General features: G+C 43.6%; 1 protein-coding gene across 4 annotated transcripts in view; it reads right to left on the bottom strand.

The window, feature by feature from the left end:
- Window positions 1-313: 313 nt before the first annotated feature.
- Window positions 314-20,140, bottom strand: part of NTN5 (netrin 5) — a 307,918-nt gene continuing 288,091 nt past the window's right edge. For all 4 annotated transcript variants that reach the window (XM_069607029.1, XM_069607028.1, XM_069607027.1 and 1 more), the window contains 3 exons: window positions 15,380-15,433; window positions 15,080-15,160; window positions 314-3,267 (listed from right to left, as the gene is read on the bottom strand). In XM_069607029.1, coding sequence (XP_069463130.1) covers window positions 2,939-3,267; window positions 15,080-15,160; window positions 15,380-15,433 — 464 coding nt within the window. In that variant the 3' untranslated portion in view covers window positions 314-2,938. The remainder of the gene's footprint in view (window positions 3,268-15,079; window positions 15,161-15,379; window positions 15,434-20,140) is intronic.

The following is a 20,140-nucleotide window of genomic DNA, read 5'->3' as shown; positions in this document are numbered from 1 at the left end:
GCTGCTTTTGGCCTGCTTGGAAAGGTGGCTTTATTAAGCGAGGCAGACGATACTCAGAGGAAGAGGTAAGGGCATTGCCCTTGAACTATTTCATGATCTTGTGCCTGCAGTGTGAGGAATCCTACCAGTTTGTCGGGTGATTTGTGAGCCACAAGTGAACCAGGTTGACATGGATTTTGACAGGAGACCTGTGTTTTTTTGTGGGACTTGTGGGAAATTCAACAAAGACTATTCACTGCCTTCCATGCTTTATTTTGGGATTTGAAAAAAACTGCTCCGGCTGATGGAGAGGCACAAAAAAGGAGACAATCAATACAGAGAACAAAATATATTTTATTACTGTTTGCGTTTTCGTAGCAAAACCCTAAAAACAGTACAACATGCATTAACAGCTTTTAAAGGCTGCCCTTGCCAACTTTGGGTACATCATTTTATTGTCGGCGGCACAATAAAAAAAATAGATCTTCACAGGAAAACATACCCCAAGCACTACAGCCCACCCTCTCCCCGCCTGGCCTCTTTAGGTCCATCTTGATCTACGAAGTTCTATCCTGGTTAGATATTCACCAATAGTACACCTATCCCTCCCAGAATTCCCAGAGCTCTACTGTCCTATACTGTGGAGTCTTCAAACCAAGGGTGCTTCATTTAATTGTGTTAGCTCCTCATAGAGTTCATCTCTGGTTTCAATATTGTATGACTTTCTCCCCCTTTTCTTTCTTCATTTATTTTTAAATTCTGTTTTATATGATGATATGATTTGTATGCAGAGGTTTTGTGCCGAATGCATGATCAACATGGTAAGGTTGAGTGCCCTTGCCAACACAGGGGTACTTTGGTTTAAGTTGAAGGCGCAATTAAAAAACATAACTCTTCAAGAGGAAGCATTTGCCACTGCCTCCACTCCCCGATTACCTCACCCCATGGACCCCTCAACCTCACTGCCCCTCAGATCAATCTTAACATGTTCTAATCAAGAAATACCATCTTCCCCATCGAGCGAATGGTCTGATGTTAAATCTTCGACAACTTCACAGTTTTTGTGCATGTATGTACCCCAACGCATGACGATCCTGTTCTGGGCTATAATTAGCTTCAGCTCTTAGAAGGTTCCTGTTTTTGTTTTTGGAGATTCAAATATCACCGGTATCTGGGTACAGGAAATAAGATTGTTAACAACCAAGTGAGATCCATTTTGTACAGCAGGTAAGAGTCAAGTGTATACAGTTAGAGCAACATAAACAGATGACTCAACACCACAGTACACAACTGTTCTAGTCTAGGAGTTTCATTTAAGGAACACTTGCGTTCTGTTAGTTATATCTTGGTTGACTATATTGGATCTTACCACCTGATGTTAATAATTTATAAAAAGATAACCATGACTGGAAATTTGGCATCACGGTGACATAACGTTATCATGCTGCCCTAAATAAGTTGTACATGTGCGTCATGAGATGTGTAGGTTTTCATTGTTAGTTGAAAAAGTAGAAATGTTGGGAAATGTAAGAGTTTTCAATTAGTGTGGTCCTAGCATGCTGATTTTCTATTTTTATTTTGTATTCAAATGGGAAATTGTGGGGACAGCGCCCACAAAAAAATGAAGTTAGCAGAATGTTTAGCAAATGTTTATCAAACAATCCCATCATCTCAAAATAAGTTATTATTTTAATTTAAAAGCAATTCATTTTTTATTACAAATTCATTGGCCTTATTAAAGACTTTTGAAAAGTTGGATCATTCATTCGAAAGATGTCAACGTTAGTCAGTGCATAATGTTCCTTCCTGACAAAAAGATCCTCACCTGTCATCGGCAAGTAAATATTCTGCAGAAAAATGCTGCACATTCTGATTTTTGTACATTTTCTCCTCACAAATCTTTCAAAAGTAAACTATTTGAAAAGGCAGCAAATAAGTACACATATTTCTCCTCTTTTGTGTGAATCTGGAGGTTGAATTTGATAATTTCCCACATTTCAAGTTATTAGTGTGTCCTGATATTCATCAATGCACAAAGGCAAAGAGGCAGACCGCAATAAGGGAGTGGGTGCCCAGGAAAATAGGACGATCAACATTTTTCATGGGGTACATCTAAAGAACAGGATCCAGGTACAGATCTAGAAAATTGACACTTTTGATCTTTTTATGGGTGAGAAACATGAGTCATTCATGATGCAAAATGAGGGTGAGAAATATTCATTACATTAAAAGGGAAAGACCAACAAACCGAGGTATCTCCTCAACCTCATGGGTAGTGATGCAGGTGAAAGACTTGGACAGTCATGAGAAAATGACTCAGACAACAGACATTTCAGACTGTGTTGGCCATTGGGATGTCATCTGAATACCGACCTGAATTCCATATATGCATTTTATCCCACCAGCAACAGGGTCCTGTAGAAGATTCAAGACTATACATGTACTTTTGTGTGATGAGAGAAGCGAGAGTGCGTGAGAGAGAGAACGAGAGAAAGAGAGAGAGACAGAAAGACAGAGAGACAGGATGTAACCATGATTTTGATGGAAATGTTATCAAAAATATGACTTCATGAAGACTCTAAGCCAGTCAAGCAGATAGGACACAAGGGAGGTACTCGTTGATTTCAGACACTTAGAAAGCAGAGCCAAATCTTGAGCAAGATGTAACAGAGCGTCTGAGGATCCAATGGGAAGACCAGAGACCTTCTAATGTTCAATTGTTCATTGGACATCAGATGCATCAAATTCACTTCAGATCAGCCAAAACTGGATGAGATCCATTTGATTAGTAAGGGAGAGAAATTAAATCCATTCAGGCAGATGATCGAGCCCTAAATGTTCACTTACTTAAGACAGTCACATGAAACATATTTTCCACACCTCACCTCTGTTCAATGATGGAAATTGTCTCATTAAACATTCAAAGTATGGCCCCTCTTGAGATCCCTCCAGTGCCTGCTCAGGTCACCTTGCACTTGCCCCGTCGGCTCTGTTGTTGGAAGCGCCGGAGTTTGTAGGCCCATACATCACGCCACGGCAGGGCCAGGCTGTTCTTGTCCAGGACCAGCCGAGCAGGGTCTGGGGATTCCTCATCATTCCCAATGATTAGATATGCACGCCCCACCTGGACTCTTAGGCAGTCGCAAGCCAGGTCCTGCTCTGGGACCCACAGTGGCTGGTCACCCCGTCGGATAGGCACCCTACGTTGCCGGTAAACAGTCAAGACCGTAGCTGTGAATTGCCACCATTCCCCTGACTTTTCCATGGCCAGAAGCTGAGCCCGAAGCACTGAAAAAATAAAATAAAAAAAGTATCAGATTAGGCAAAAGCATTTCCAAAACCTTCAGAGAATAGTCTCCATAAGTGATCTGTTCGCCACTATTGACTTGTAACTAATGGGTGCGATAATAAACAACTTGCTCCTCTTAAAAAGCCAGCCAGAAAGGATGGAAAACCTGGTTAGAGGAAGCAAAGGCACAAAAACAGTTAAGAAGTTATAACCTGCAAGAAGTATCAGGATGTAGCTTGAAAGAGTTATAATGATAATTGTAATTTTATAACACGCTTAGTACCGGCAAAGGTTTCTAAGAGTCTAGAATTCGAGCCTGTGTTGCTCTGCGTTGTCTTACTTCCAAGACAAACAGCGTTGCCCCTGAGCTATCCTTCCGGCTTCAGCTGGCTGGAATAAGGAAACATGTTTGGGAATTGGGAAGGTAATTCTGGAGTCAGAGGAAGAAATTTGAAGGGACACAAGAGTGCCTGGGGAAAAAGAGGAGGGCTTCTCCTTGACTATTGAGAAAGTGGGTCTATGCGCATGCTATTGAATCCTAATTTCACCCCTGCTGTATCCCCTGAATGGTCATGGTGTTACGAGCATTGTGATGAATGATACAACTCAGGAGAAGAGCCATTTTAGGGCTCTGAACTAACTCCCAAGACCTACACTACCGCCCTCTCTATAGGATGGATGACATATCCATGGCTTCAGGAGGCAAACACATTTAGTTTTGGAGTGCAGTAGTCTTGACTAGGGGTAAGTGGTAGTATTTGCAATTGGAAACAAGGGCTGGAAAGCAGTGCTTTGTTGTAACTGTGTTTGGCTAATAAGTAAAAAAGGTTTTGAGGGATGAATCTTGAAATGAAGGACTGTCCCAGAAATATTATTGGAAGCATGAGACAAGCAGGGAGAGGTGGAGGCAGAAGGGGAGCAATGAGGCCCAGGTAGTTAATTGGCTTCAAGAGGCCTACCATGGTAGCTAGGTGGATGCTAGGAACTGGAAGAAGGCTACAGGGTAGGGCAGATGATCGTTCTAATTTTAAGGGTACTAATGTTCAGAGATAGAGGGGGAAGGGGCGGCTCAGTCGTGTTGTAAAGATGGGCAGGTCTGGCCCTTGCCAGAAGTCAGAAGCCCACAAGAAACCCCCACCTAGCTGCTTAATGCAAAGATGTCAGTGCACATCTTTGACAAAAGTAAAACAACATTTTTCATGATGTTCTACAGTGCGCTGCAGGGTCTCTGAACCTGCTGCCTGGCTGTTGCTGACAACTTACTCCTGTAATGCACTCTTTGTTCACTGGAGTACACTGTTTTTTCAAAAAAAAGGAACAGCTCAATGAAGCACATACTATTTGAGTGTTTACTAGAGCCCAAAGTGTGTATGTGTTTCAGCCTTCTTTGGGGAATATATTTAACAAGTGCAATAACCAAAGTTGCAAAGCATACTGATAAGTTCAACTGCCATGGTGTTTTAGAAGATAGATCAGTGGGTTAAGCATTTGTTGCAGACATCTATGTTCACATTACACACTTAGATAGAATTGTGAATATTAGCATGTCCACGCTTAGATGGAATGGTGAACATTAGCCTGCGTCGCATCTAGATAGGATTTTGACTGAAAGATAGCATGCCTGCACCTAGATGAAACTTGAATGTTAGCATGTGCCACACTCAGAGCTGTGAACTCCAGCCTGCGCCGCATCTAGATAGGGCTGTGAATGTTGGCATGCCCACACCTAGATAGAATTCTGAACAGTGGCCTGCGCCACATCTAGATAGGATTGTGGAGGCCAACAAGTGCCACACTTAGACAATACTGTGAATGTTAGCATGCTAAAGGTCAGGTAACCCACTAACCAATATAACCTCAAACTCTGCATACTTATCTCACTCAAAAACTCACACAACCATCTCTCACACCACAAGCCGCACGCACTTCACAACACTCCAACAACACATAAGTCGGAGCAACAGCACACGCGGACTGACACCGATCCAATACCCGCACCAAAGCTCAGCATCTGGTGTATTCCGAGCTGAAGCTGCCAACAGAACACCACTCCTCTCACTATCCTACTCCCTCTTCACCTTACTAACCCATCCCCCCCCCCTTGTCGTGTACAGATCTGCCAGAGCGCCTGGGGACCAATTCCGTTGGTGACGGTGCGCGTTACAAATACCTTTAACATTTATCATTTAATATAAGTACCAAACTGTGACACGCATGACTTGGTCTTTTATTGCTCTGTCTGCCTCAGGTTGATTACAGTAAGAATGTAAACTTTGCCAGTAGCCACCCAACCCTACAGATAAGTGGTGCACCAGCCTCATTTGTATTTGTATTTTATTGTATTTCATATAGCGCTTTAAACCAAAGCGCTTCCCAGAGTTATAGAGCACGGTACAAAACTAATGAAAAATAGTCAAGACATCAATTCTTCAATTCTTACTGGTAGCAGGCAATCTTTGGAGAAGGTGGGTTTTTAAAGATAGACGGAAGAGAGAATAGTCAGTAAGAGAGCGAATATACAGTGGGAGAACATTCCAATGAAAAGGAGAAAGAAGCTGAAAAGATTGAAACAGGGAATGAGCACATGGAGGGTGAGGAACACTCAGTCTAAAGTGAGAAGAAGAACGAAGGGAACGAGATGGAGAGTAAAAAGATATAAGTACAGCAAGGTAGTCAGGTGCAAGATGGTAGGGGGATTTAAAGACTAGGCCGAGAAAATGAAATTTGAGTTGAGAGTGAAAGGGAAGCCAGCCGAGTCAGGCCAGAGAAGAGGAAATAGAGTCTCTGTGGGAGAGAAGACAAAGGAGACAAACAGAAGAATTGTAAATAGATTTCAAGGGAGCAAGACACAAAGATTGAAGACCAAAGAGAGTAGTAGAACAATAGAAAAGGCGTGAAATAATTAGAGAATAAATTAGCAGTTTGGTGTCTTGAAAAGTAAGGAAAGGGCGAACTTTGCAAATATTGTAGAGATGAGAATTGCAAGAGCGAGAGGTGAGAGAGATATGGTGAGCAAAAGTAAGATTAGAGTCAAAGTAGAGACGAAGGTTACGAGCTGTGGGAGAGATAGAAAGATTCGAAGGAGGAAAGGATACAAAAGGAGGAGGTAGATGTGGAGGCAGAATGTTAGCAGGGAAGAATAGGACCTCAGTCTGCCCTGCGTTTAAAGTGAGGAAATGAGATGCCACCCAGGCCTTGATAACAGGGAGACAAGCAGTAAGAGTATGATGGATCTCAGATGTGAAGGAAGAGAAGGACAGAAAGAGTTGAGTGTAGTCAGCATAAAGGTGATGTGAAAGACCAAACAAAAATATTATAGGTGCGACTTGAGTGGTATAGAGAGAGAAAAGAAACGGACCCAGGACTGATCCTTGGGGAGCACCGTGCTCAAGGGAAAGAGGTGAGGAGATCAGACCAGCCCATGAGACGGAGAAAGTTCTATTAGCTAAATAGGAAGAGAACCAGGAAAGAACAGAACCCCTAAGACCAAGGGAAGAGAGAGAATCCAAGAGCAAAGAATGATCGACAGTATCAAAAGCACCAGATAAGTCAAGAAGAATAAGAAAGGAGGAGTGTTTAGAATAGCGAGCTGTAAGAAGAGAATTGAGTACACATATTAGGGCAGACTCAGTGGAGTGACGGGGACGAAAACTAGACAGAAAATGAGGGAGAAGGGATAGGTCACTCACAAAGGATGAAACCTGAGAGTACATTTGCTCACATAAAACAAAGCAAATACTCCCAGAAAAGAGATTAAAAATACTCCCAATTAAAAACAGGAAGCATTGGCAACATAGAATCATGCCCCCCTGTTTTCAGGCCCATAACTCTACTGATATGTTTGTGCTGTACGAGCAGTGTCTTATAATTTGATTTAATTACTAGTTGCAAAGAAGCATGAACTGCAAAGGGATATGTCTTTTAGAATTAAAGCTATATAGCTTTACTTGCCTAAAACGTCCACTCATTGGGAATGAGAATAACATTTTACTCCAATAAAACTCATTTTACTACCATCTTAAAAAAATATAGAGTAAAATACCCCCTCTTTAAAATCTTATCTAGAACCCTGGTAACAACGACTGTGCTTCAAGGCAATATACCTGCTCCAGGAAGGGCTAGTCATAAAGACTAGAATTACATCAGTTTGGTGCAAGTCTTGATCTATGTCCCTCCAAACGAGTGCTGTAAAAGCTGGGTAGACCAGTGCAGCATTGTAACATATTTACTGCCGCCAATGAAGGGAAAAATGTGTTAGTCGATGGAGGTGACAATGGAGCCAAATTGAAGACAGTGGAACCAAAGTGATGAGACTCATATATCAGGTTTTCCACTGGATGAAACTCGGATCCTGGGCACACCATTGTATCTCACTTTGCAGTCCTGTGCTGTCTTGGGTAAAAAAGGTTTTGCCTTTGCTATTTAATTCCCTGAAGGCCATTTGAGTGGAAGGAGCCCCAGGCAGGAGAGAGCTGTCACAAGCCTCGGGCATGCATATTTGCAGGTCTGTGTTTATGACACTAAACAGTTAACTTTTTCTAGAACTTCAAATGTTCATCTACATATCATGAGTAATAATCTGCAAACATGCACAGATGAGATTTTTTAGGCTGGCACTAAATAAGATTCTGGTACCAGTAGATTTCTATTTATGATGGAGAAAATAAAGATACCACCTTGGTCCTTTTGCGTAATAGGTTTCTAAAAGGATTACTGTTAAATATCAGAATGTTGGTTTACCGTGTGATTTGTGTACTTTTCGACTCAGGTCTACAACACAGGGTATTATTTTAATTCTTGAAAGTCAAACATTCACAAATAATTGCACATTGACATATGACAAGAACTGGGAAACAATGTGATCAGGAGCCAAAACGTCAGACTGGGCTCAAATCGCAGCTTCACCTCTCTCTTAGTATCTAAACTGTTAACCCTGCCAGTGTGCAAGAGAGGTTTAGTTCTGAGGGTATTGCGCTTCAAAAGACCCTACTCTTGGTTTAACTCCCTACAGTGAAGCTTCATCTATAACAATATTCGCAATTCATATATTGCACACCACCAAGTCGTTTTTACTTGGCTCACTCATGGAAGAAGCACTTGAAACCCATTGCCCTCTTCTAATCTCTGTCTACGTGTCATAGTGGTACACATACCTTCCTCAATGCTCCTAATCTGTCTTCTGTATCCATGCTTGATCATTTCTACCTTCTGTGAGGATGTTAAATTGTGGCCTTCATCTCTGATAGGTCTCTGTAAACTTTCCTCACAGCTTCTAATCCCTGTTCTATATTTGTGCTAAATCTCGTGCCTTCCGATCTGTGTCCTGTATCCAAGGTAGGGAATATGCTCTAGGATATGCATCTGGTATTTGACCCTTCCATCTGATGTTAAATATGGCTTTTACCCCACCATGGGGACGGACATGACCTTTAACGGCCTGCTATCCTGAGCCCAGATAGGCCCTTGTGAAGCGTGGGCCTCAGTGGGGGCTGTGGGCCATTAAAGGCCATGTCCGCCCCCACCACAATGAGGGTGAAAGCCATTCTCGGGAGTTTGGCTGCCCAAACGATGCCAATCTTGCGAGGGTAAAAAAACACAAGATGTCTGACCACAGGGAAAAGGGGCTAAGTCCCTTTTCCATTTGTATGGCGGTGGCCGGGAGCAGCAGGAGCACCGGGACCGAGGCACAATGCTCCATTCCAGCAGGTAAGTGGGGAGGGAAGGGAAGGGGGAGAGGGTGGAGAAGGGGTTTGTTTTGTTTTGGGGGTTAGGGAGGAAACACGGAGATGCTCCCAGTTGCCTCCCCACATTGTCTCCCTGTTGCCTCCCCACATTAAAAAAAAAGATGGCGCCACCCGGGGAAGGGCCTCGGGTGGATGGAAACAGTGGGCAGAGAATGTGCATTCTCGCCTGCTGTTACAGCCACCTGATTAGCTAAGCACGCTTCCCGAGAGCAAATCTTTCTTCTGTTTCTTAAAGGTGTGTGCACTTTTTCATACAGCTACTGATCTGTGTCCTGCATCTATGCTACATCCCACCAACTGTCTTCATGGCTGCTATTGTTTTAACGTGTCCTGCGCCTATGAACACAAGTACACTTGTTATGCAGTGCTGATGTTACCCTCGAAATGCTGTTTCTTTATTATTAGGATTACTAAACGGGTGAAGGGTGTCAGGGGACTCCAAGTGAGCTCCCATGCTTATTTTTAGTTGCTTGCAGGGCAGCATACAAAGCAGTGGCTTAAGACTGGAGTGGATTGAGAGATTAATATTCTTGGACCCCTTCATTTCGTTGGTTTTGGGTGGGATGTGCCTGTGCCCAAGGCCCCAGCATCTCTTGAAATGGTACTGGGTTAGAATGTGTTATGTATTAGGGACATTGGGCCTCATTACGAGCTTGGAGACACAGGCCGGCTAACGCCAAACTTGCGAAAAAATCCAGCACCCGCGAATGGGCAATTACCGGGTCATGCCGAGTTTGGCGTACCCGTAAACTACCCATTCGCGGGTGTCGGTAATAAGGGACTCCCCATCCCCATTTGTCCCCATAGGGTACCAGTGCTACCATCATGTTCTGCTTGCGGGTGGCGGTACGGTCACCAGGTCAGACCTAGTGGCTGCAAGGGCATCCGCGACCAGAAATCGTAGTATAGCCGTATGTTTGCAACATGCAGGTAGCGATACCAGTGCCGTTGTTGCCTGACCACTATACTTGTAATGAGGCCCATTGTGTGCATGTCCTTTACATGGCATCATTTTCAATAAAAGAGGAAGGAAGGAAGGAAGGAAGGAAGGAAGGAAGGAAGGAAGGAAGGAAGGAAGGAAGGAAGGAAGGAAGGAAGGAAGGAAGGAAGGAAGGAAGGAAGGAAGGAAGGAAGGAAGGAAGGAAGGAAGGAAGGAAGGAAGGAAGGGAAGAAGGAAGGAAGGAAGGAAGGAAGGAAGGAAGGAAGGAAGGAAGGAAGGAAGGAAGGAAGGAAGGAAGGGAGGAAGGAAGGGAGGGAGGGAGGAGAAAAGGGAGGGAGGGAGGAAGGGAAGGAGGAAGGGAGGAAGGAAGGAAGGAAGGAAGGAAGGAAGGAAGGAAGGAAGGAAGGAAGGAAGGAAGGAAGGAAGGAAGGAAGGAAGGAAGGAAGGAAGGAAGGAAGGAAGGAAGGAAGGAAGGAAGGAAGGAAGGAAGGAAGGAAGGAAGGAAGGAAGGAAGGAAGATGTAATTGGCCCTCTGAGATAGAAATAAGAATGGATGGGACACATTGCTGACGAATAAAAGGTGGAAATAAGGAAGGACAAGATGATGAAAAGCTGAGAGAAAAATGAAAAGGAGAGAGGACAGACGCATAGAGTAAAGGGGCAGTAACGAAGGTAGGAAGTGAGAAGGATAGTACTTACACAAAGAGATGAGAGGGGTGAACAGCTGGAGAAAGGGAGGACGTCAAGTAAATGATGGAATACACAACTGGTGTGGAAAAGAGGTGTAAGGAAAGAAAGAAATAACAGGGTTGGATTGGAAGAATTAGTAAGACTAAAAAATAAGGCACAGAACGTTAAATGGACCCTTCTTCCTCCCGTAGAGGCAGGGGCCTTCGCAATGAATGACATTGCGCGTGACATGATGTTTTTACCACATGCTGCCACGCAGCAGGTTGTAATCCGTAACCTTAATTACAGCAACGTGCTTAGTTATGCGAACATCTGTTCACTGCAGGTTTCAGACGCCAGCTCATTAGCATGCATAATTCATTAGCAGCCACTGTCCCACCACATCATGAAGCCAGTGCGGGCGTGAATAACATAGATGCGCTTGGCCAAATGGCACAGGCACTGATGGAGACATGGCAACCTTAGCAGGCCCAGAGCAGAACAGCACCCGTTTCCATACTACATATGCCTTCACTCGTGTCTGCAAGAACTATCAGCGTTCAGTGGTACCGTCTACTGCTCAGATCTAGCAATTCCCTCATGGGCCAGGCGAGATCAGGAAGTAGCAAAGTGCCTTCATACCACCAGTTGGGTGTAGTCACAGTGTAATATTAATGAGCATGAGGGAAAGGAGGCAGATGAAGGTGGTCCCAGTACCTGAACCATGGAGGATTGCTCTGTAGGAGAAACTGGCTGATTACATGGAACCTCACTTGGCTACATCTCCATGGCCTAGACAGCAAAGTGCTTTGTAATCTCCTTGTTTCATCTTCTGCCCTCTTCCCGCACCGCTCCATAAAATGTCCCAGCCATAACCTCTACAGCAGGGATAAGAAAATGGAGGATGGAGCTTAATCTTGGCCTTTGAAGCCCCATCTCCATGGAGTACGACATCCTTTCATCGCGGGATGTTTTTACGCGGGGTTTTTTACCACGATTTTTTTGTTTAATTTTTTTGGGGGTTTGGAAAAATAAATATATTGGGTGTGGGTGTTCGGGGATATATAAAAAAAAAATGGGATGGGAGATTGGGGCGGGAACCCCCCCAAAAAATCGACTTTTTTCATTTAAAAAAATCTGTGGTAAAAAAGCCAGCGAAAAAAAATCCCATGAAGAAATGACATTGAACCCTCCATTGAAGGAAAAACAGGTGCTGCCACACATTTTTACGGTTCTAAACCCCTTCCCCACAAGTTGCATGGCACCGCTGATCTTCCTCCAGATCAGCAATCTGCAACATGGTGCTCCCAGACGTGTTGAACCACGACTCCCATGATTCCTTCCCATGGACAAAGATAGCCAGGTCTTCTGCCATCCTATCACGTTGCCACTCGGCCACCATGGGTGTAGGAAATGCAAGTAAGTGGGATGCTTCTGGTGTCCTTGCCTTGCAATCCTATTGTTGTAAGGTGTATTGCATGCAGTGTGCATGGGTGCAGCTGGGATGTCATGGAATCTGTAATGATGAGTGGAATGTTGGGAGAATGGGCCATGGGAGGGGTCTCTGAGCATTCTGTGAGTGGCAGTTTGAGCGAGGCTTGTATATGGCAGTGGATTTGTCTGTATGGGCTTTCCTGAACTCGAATTGCCTGTAACCAAGCAGATTCCTTTAAAACATAATGGTCCCTGACCAGCCTTTGGTAAAGGGATTTTCTGTTATCGCTTTTCCTGAATTCTATTGCAGCGTCTTACATGTCTCTCCATAGAGCCATTCCCTGCAATAAAAAAATATTAAAAGCAGCCTCCTCAAATTTCCTGGAGTTGTTAAGAACTCTTCACAAACTTAGTAAAAAGGGTATCCTTTTATCGTGAAAATGCGATAACGTTTGTGAAAAGCAACATTTTGGTGAAAGGTATGAATTGTCGCTCACAATCCTACACATTTTTTTTATCACTTTCGATTCATAATGAATTTTTTTCAAACTCTGAAATAAGTTTTAAAGGGGCACAGGTGCTCCTAACTGGGCCTCATTACGAGTTGGCCGGTATTCTGGTGCTAAGTCCGCCGGAATACTGTCCAACACAATTACCGTTACTGCCAATCGCTCCAGCGGATTTACTAGTGGCAGTGGCGGCGTTAGTCCCCAATAATTTGGAGTCCATAGGACTCCGTAGGGGATTTCAGTTTTTCTACCGAAGTGGTAATTTCGCTGGCTGTAATTTGGCCAATTTTGCCACTTTCTCAGCAGAAAGTGCGAGGATTTACCTCCAGCTTGATGCTGGCGGTAAATCACCCACTCCAGGGCCAAACTTGTATTATGGCTGAGCGGGAAAAATGCCAGTAATACCGTTACCGCCACTTTTTTCCCACACGCTTTACTCGTAATGAGCCTCAAAAGTTTAATTTCCAGTGAAAAAAACATTCCGATCTACCTTATTTTCATAAATGTTGTAAGTATTTCTCTTTTACATTGTCTTCACATTTTGAGCTGCTTTCAAGCCCTCAAGCTAGAAGTGGCATCAGAGGAGGAAAGGCTATGCAATCTGCATCTCCTTTATTGCTGCAAAGGGTAAAAATACAATGTTGCATTTTCTTTTACTTTACCTCATGAAGTCTACTTACCTATTACACCTGCCCTATCAAGAGTAGTAGTAGTACCGGAAGTGGCACTGCTACTTTTAGCAATATCACTACTACTAACAGTAGTACAACTAGTAACAGCAGTAGTACAACCACTAACACTAGCAGTAACATCACTGCGACAGGAACAATATGCTTAGTAGCAATAGTAGATGTTGTAGTGCTACTATTATTAGTACAACTACTATAGGCAGTAATGGCACCTGTACTACTATCAGTACTACTACTTGTAGTAGTAGTAGTAGTAGTAATAGTATTACCAGTTTCAGACTGGTTACCACCAGTTCGAGGAGTAGTACTATCACCAGGGGCGGAACTAAACCTACATTTCGGGGTGGGGTGATAACTGGTGATGGGTGGGGCTAACTTGGAGGCTCCACCCCGTCTGTAACTGTTTTACGCATTCTAACAAGCCTATTCCTATGAAGCTTCAGTGTTACAAGCAGTTCACTCTCTCTGTTATGCCTGAAAGCACCCACTTAAGAACAGCTGTGGGACTGATTGGTCTCCTGCACCCCCTGGCCCCCACACTTCCAATCATCCCCTGGCATGCAAGTACTAACCCCACATCACAATTTCTATTGCCTAAAAATGTATGCATATGAATGAAGGTGCTAACAATGGAATATTTGATTTTAGATATTGCAGGGCCTTTGCTAACAGTGAAGCCCAGGTGCTGTTTAACATCTGTGTCTGCTCTGTCCGGCCACAGCACTGTAGGTCAAGCAGGTTGAATCAAAATAGCCCAAAATGTCAAGGGGGGTGCGGGTTAGAGCCCCATCAGCTCAATGGTGTTGTGCCACTGACTATCACTACTAACATTCATAGCAGCAGCCGTATTTGTACGAGCAAAAGTGATGATTTCTCCACCAGTCAGAGGGGAGCTCAGCATGTATGTGCCGCCGGCTCCACATAACTGCCCCCGTAGAGCCTCAGAAAGGGGCAGTAGTTTCTAAGGCAGCAATGTGATGAGCCCATGCCTGCAGTATGTGGCATGATGGTGTAACCCTCAGGTTCTCCTCATCAGTGGAGTAACTTTGCTGAAAATGTTGGGGGGACATGACATCTGAAGAAAAGGTGGCCCAGCCACATGAATGGGGACAAAATAGTGTGGCATGAAAGTTCTCACCATTGCTGCTCGTGGGCCTCGCATCACCTTGTTTGTGGCGGCATCTGGCTCACTTGGTGACCTTACCATCCACGAATAAGGTCAGGCATGGTACTTCAGCACAGAGTTAACCCACAGATCAGGTTGCCGTATGAAAAATCCTATTTGTGTTATGGAGGCAAGCATGAAGAAGGCTCGGAGAGCCAGAAATTGCTGAGACTATTTTCACTATTGGTGATGCATGCACCGTTCCAGAACTGTGCATGGGTGAATTACTGATGTTTCAAGGAGCTGTATTCCACGGGACAGAGAACAAAATTCAAGACAATTGCTTTAAACTTTAAAGCATGACATTGTTGACATGAGATTTCCTGGGCACCATTTTGTGACCTTTAACTACTTTACTGCAAAGGACGTGGATGGCAACTTCCTGTGCTAGTCCTATGGGGTTGCCCTGGACGTGGATGGGCACATACTCGCAGCACCCTCTATAAATATGGGTGTGGCAGTCTGCCATTTTTTAAAAGCGGTTAAGGTAGTAATCAAGAGTTTGAATAGTTAGATTGCCTTTCCAAAGCATTTTACATTGAATAGGCAGTGCAACCTTAACACGAGCATAGCAGCGGCAGCATTATACATTCTCTCTATGCACAGTAGATAGGACAGAGCTGAGCAACGTATGCACCTCCCCTTCCGGCTGCTTTCTTACCATAGTCTTTTTTGCAGTACTTCCTCAGATTCATATGAACCCGGCTGTGGGATGGCTTACAGTACGCCTGGCACTCGGTTCCTATGCAGATTAATCAAAATAATATCAGGAAACAAGAAGAGAGTAATCTTAACAGTAGTTAACATAAACAAAGTACCAGTTACATAGATGGTGCATTTTTTTTTAAAGTTTTAACTTTAGGCAACAAAGAGTTCTCTTTCACACTGGTCCGCAACCCAACCCATCTCATGTGTGATACAGTGTGCTTTACTGCCTCCCACTTTTCTACACCACTCGTACCTGTGTTCCACTCCAGGGGGGCTGCGGCTGTAGTTGGCATGACTTCCTGAATCCCTAGGGGAAAGGAAGATAAAGATAGCACACGCTGAGAAACCTCCTTTTTTACCCAAATACTCTCACATAGTGCCCAAGACAAATCGACTAACTGCATGTTGCGGTGGGTGTTACACAAAAAGTTCATTAATGCTTCTAAGGTAACCACATGGATGCATGCACCTACTCCAAAGTTTTACGTGTAACATAAAGGTCAACAGTTTGGGAGTGATGGAAGGTCTGTCAAAATCTGCGGAGCAACTAAAGATTGCAGAAAGAGCACAAGATGCCACTAGCTATCACATTTGTACTCATATTATCATTTCTGCTCATATCAGTCGTATTATCATTACACCCTCCTTTCCTTCAAGGACACTGCATATTTCTGGCTGTCCTCCTATCTCTCTCTGATAGCTCCTTCTCAATTCCCTGGCAATCCAGAACCCACTACATGACATCCCACCCAGTGGGCAGCCCTCAAGGTTCAGCCTGATACCCATTCTACTACACCCAACTCATATCCACCTTCTGCAAAGCCATGTCCTCCTTTGGCTTTTATTGCAACGTCTTTGCTGACGATACTCAGATGTCCTTCTCCTTCTCCTACCTTCACCCCTGCAATCGATGAACGCATAACCAACTGCCTAACTGCCATTGGAATACCCTAAACTGCCTCATGCTCAACTCCTCAAGATGGAAGTCATCTTTTCTCCTGCCTCCAAAAGCCAGTTCACTTTATCCCATCTGTTTCTCAGCCCCTGTACCTCCTCAAACCCTTAACACATGGCTTTCAATGTTGGGGTTCTATTGACAGTGACAGACCACTGCCACTGCCGTTGCAGCCAGACTGAACTTCCTAAACTCTAATAAAATCTGTCCACACCTCACTCACCTATCCACTAAAAGTGTATCTCTACTCTTGTGCTCAGCAAACTGGACTGTTTCTTAAACCAACCTCTTGTTCTACCACTCTACTCTTTAGTTCTAGTCCACAAGGACCTGCCGTTTGCAACAGACACCCTGTTAAAGGCTCCCAGATCCTGTCCCAGCTCTGCCTACTGCCACCACTGTGTGGCTCACCATGCAAAATCACTCCGTCCTTAAATTTCTGCTACTAGCCTATAAATTAATTGATCTATGAATTTGAATTTCTGCTACTAGTCTATAAATCACTTGATCTATGAATATGATTTTGAATTTCTGCTACTAGTCTATAAATCACTTGTTCTATGAATTTTAATTTCTGCTACTAGTCTTTACATGACTTGCTCTTTGAATTTTTGTTTGCAGTCTTTCTCATTGACTGCATCTCACTGTACTCTCCCTCTCGAACTCTTAGGTACTCATCTCTGCATGACCTATCAGCCCACGGCACGCTTGAGCCTCCCTTCATTTTTGCTCCTTTTCTCTACTTGTCCAACTCCACTGAAAGGCTCTCAATTTGGCCATCAAAGTAATCTCTTCCAGTGAATTCTTCAAAACTCCACATGCTGGTGATAGGAAACCCCCAAACCCTTCCACCATGCACTCCAAACTAACTGCCTGGTGAAGCTCTCCTGCATTCCGCCCTCTAGATCGCTCGATGTAACTTGTAAATGTGTGAATAATGTCCCTGGCTTTCAATGTAAAAACATACTGCTATGCCATCCAGTCCCTGTCCCTGACATATGTTCCCACTTGCACCCCATCACCACCCAGTAAACGTCATCCAATCAAACATTGCTCTTACATAAAGGTGTCATTCTTTGAGGCTGCCTTTGTTTCTTTCATTGTCTACTTTCGCAGTCATTTCTGTTCGAAATGACACCCTGTTCTAAAATAAATAAAAATAAAAATACAAACATGGCAACAATTGTTTTTCTTAATGTTTGAGTTTTCCTTTAGAAAAAGGTATCAGCAATGTTGAAAGAATGATGCCTTTATTGGGATTACACCTATGTTGCTTTCAAAACCTTCAGTACTCCTCCCTGAGGCGATGGAGAAGAGCATATAAAAGGTCTAATGTTACACTGAAAGCCTGCAAACCAAAACATGCTCCAGCATTTATGTTCATGTATTTAACATCATTTAGTTATTTATCTATGAGTTTATTTACTACCAACGTTCACAGAATGACTATATTGACTAAGTAACCTTTGGCAAGGTCGGCGGCTTCCTGAACAGAGACCATAACTATCTAATCGAGGTGAGGTCCTGCTCCTCAGCCAGAGGAAAAACCACTGATATCATGGTTCAGATGCATGATCCAAGGGGATATTTATGGAGGCGTCGTTCTACCGATTTGGTAGGGTTTTTTTTAAAGAAAGTAGGAGGTTCTATGAACTGGTTCATATGGAGCTTTGAAATGCATTTTGGTGAAAATCGTGGGTGTGTTCTTACCACTTCTTTGGCTTTATGGATGTTAATAAAGTGGTCTTGAACAGAAGGTGTTTGTAAATCACTGACCCTTCTGATGAATGTAATGGCAATTAAAAATGCAGTCTTGTAAGTGGGGTGTCTCTGACTGATTGTATGCATAGGCTCAAATGGGTGACCCAGGATCTTTGAAAGTACAACATTTAAATCCCATCCTGGAGTTGCATTTGAAATAGGTGGGTGTTATCTTTTAACCCCTTCCATGATTGCTTTAACTATAGGCACTGTCCACCAAGAAAGCTTTGTCTGAGAGGTGGTGTGTGTAGATAGTGCTGATATGTGTGAGGGAGAGCAATACATGGGATTGATGTCTCTTGTTTCGGACCAGATAACACATAGTTTTGATTTATTATATTCCCAATGACTAGCATGCCTCTTTGAGAATGTCCATACATCTCTGTGGTAAATTGAGATGACCAAACTCAATGACCTCAGGAGCCAGGCATCCAGGTTCAGAGTCTGGGGTCATGGATGATGGACTGTCCCTTGATTCTGGGACAGCATGTTGTATGGGCATGGGAGTCTCACTGGTGAGCAAAGTGACATTGTGAGTAGGTGTGAGTACCATGACTGATGTGCCCAGATTGGAGCTATCAGAATTAGATTGACATGTTCCTGTTGCATTTTGTTGAGAAGTTGTGTTAGGGGAAAAGCATAAGCAAATATCCCTGACCAGCTCACCCACAGAGCGTTCCCCTTGGAGCCTGATTGGGGGTACCTGGACGAGCAGTCTTGGCATTGTGTGTTGTGCTCTGTTGCAAACAGATCTATGTCTGGTTGACCCAATTTTTGGAAAATGTGTGTAGACGTTCTTTGTTTAACTGCCATTTGTGTTCTGGTGGAAGTTGTGAGTCTCTGCTTAGGACATCTGCCAGACAGTTGTGTTCCCCAGGAGCATATTGTGATAGGAGGAACATGTTGTTTGTTAGTGCCCACCTCCATATGTTCTGTGTTAGTTTGGTCAGATTTGGATAGTGTTTTCCCCCCTGTTTGTGAAAATAAAACATGGCTGCCATACCGTCTGTTAGTACTAGGACTGTTTTCACTTGAATTAGGTGTTGCAAAGCTTGTAGGCCTTTAACACTACTAATAACTCTAGAAAGTTGATGAGTTTCTTTGCTAATGTTTGAGTCCATTTCCCATGAGCAGTGTGGTTGAGGAAATGTGCTCCACATCCTGGAAGTGATGTGCCTGTGCTAAGAGTGTCTTGAACTGTGGGAGTGGTGAATGTTTTACCTTGCAGAAGGTTTCTTTTTGTCTGCCACTGCAGTGATTGAACTAGGTTCTTCATAATTACCACAAGATCGTCCCACTGACTGCTTGCTTGCATCCATTATTTTGCTAGCCACGCTAGCATCTGGCTCATTTGCAGTTGTGTGTGAGGTACTATTTAAATACAAGAGGCCATCATCCCTAGAAGGCGCATCGCCTTTCATAGGGTTATCTAACGATGGCCTACATAATGAGGAATTTGTGCAAGGAGGGGGAAGACTGGGGCATCTTTTGTTAGAATTTATGCCCCAAGAAACTGTTTTGTTTGACTGGGAACGAGACTTGATTTTTCTCGTTGATAGAGAATCCTAGTTTGTAAACAAGGTTGATTGTTTCTCAGGTGTTTTGATGACACTCTTGAGGTGTCTTTCCTGTAATTAGCCAGTTGTCGAGATGAGGATACACTGGAATTTATTGTCTGCATATGTGTGCAACTGCCACTGCTAGTACCTGGGTGAATACCCTCACTGCTTAGGAAATGCCGAAGGAAAGTACTTTGAACTGGTAATGAGTTTTGCCGACTTTGAAGCTGAGATATTTTCTGTGAGCTGGCACCATTGAAATATGAAATTATGCATCTTTCATATACAATGTTGTCATGTAATCCCCTTGTTGTAATAGTGGGATTACCTCTTGAAGTGTCGTCATTCAAAACTTTTGTGGTTTGACATATGTGTTTGCTGGTCGAAGGTCTAACACAGGGCGCATAGGCAAATCCTTTTTTGGAACAAGGAAGCACGTTGAATAAATACCCTTGTTTACCTCATGAGGAGGGACAAGTTCTACTGTTCCTTTTTGAAAAAGTGCCTGATGTCTTCTTGGAGAATTTGTAGATGTTCTTGTGACATCTTGCATTGTCTTGGAGGGCGATTCTGAGGTTTCTCTAGGAATTCTATGGAGTATCCCTCTCTTACTGTTGAAAGTACGCACTTGTCGGATGTGATCCCTCCCATGTGTTGGCATAATGTGATATTCAACCCTCTACCGGAGTTACATGGGAGGGGACTTGGACATTGTTTTGGGCTGTGGTGCCCTTAGAGG

The sequence above is a fragment of the Ambystoma mexicanum genome, chromosome 1p (assembly GCF_040938575.1).
Source record: "Ambystoma mexicanum isolate Mex_15411 chromosome 1p, UKY_AmexF1_1, whole genome shotgun sequence".
In the NCBI taxonomy this organism is placed as follows: domain Eukaryota; kingdom Metazoa; phylum Chordata; class Amphibia; order Caudata; family Ambystomatidae; genus Ambystoma; species Ambystoma mexicanum.
Note: the sequence above shows the minus strand (reverse complement) of the source record. Positions and strands in the feature narration are given on the sequence as shown.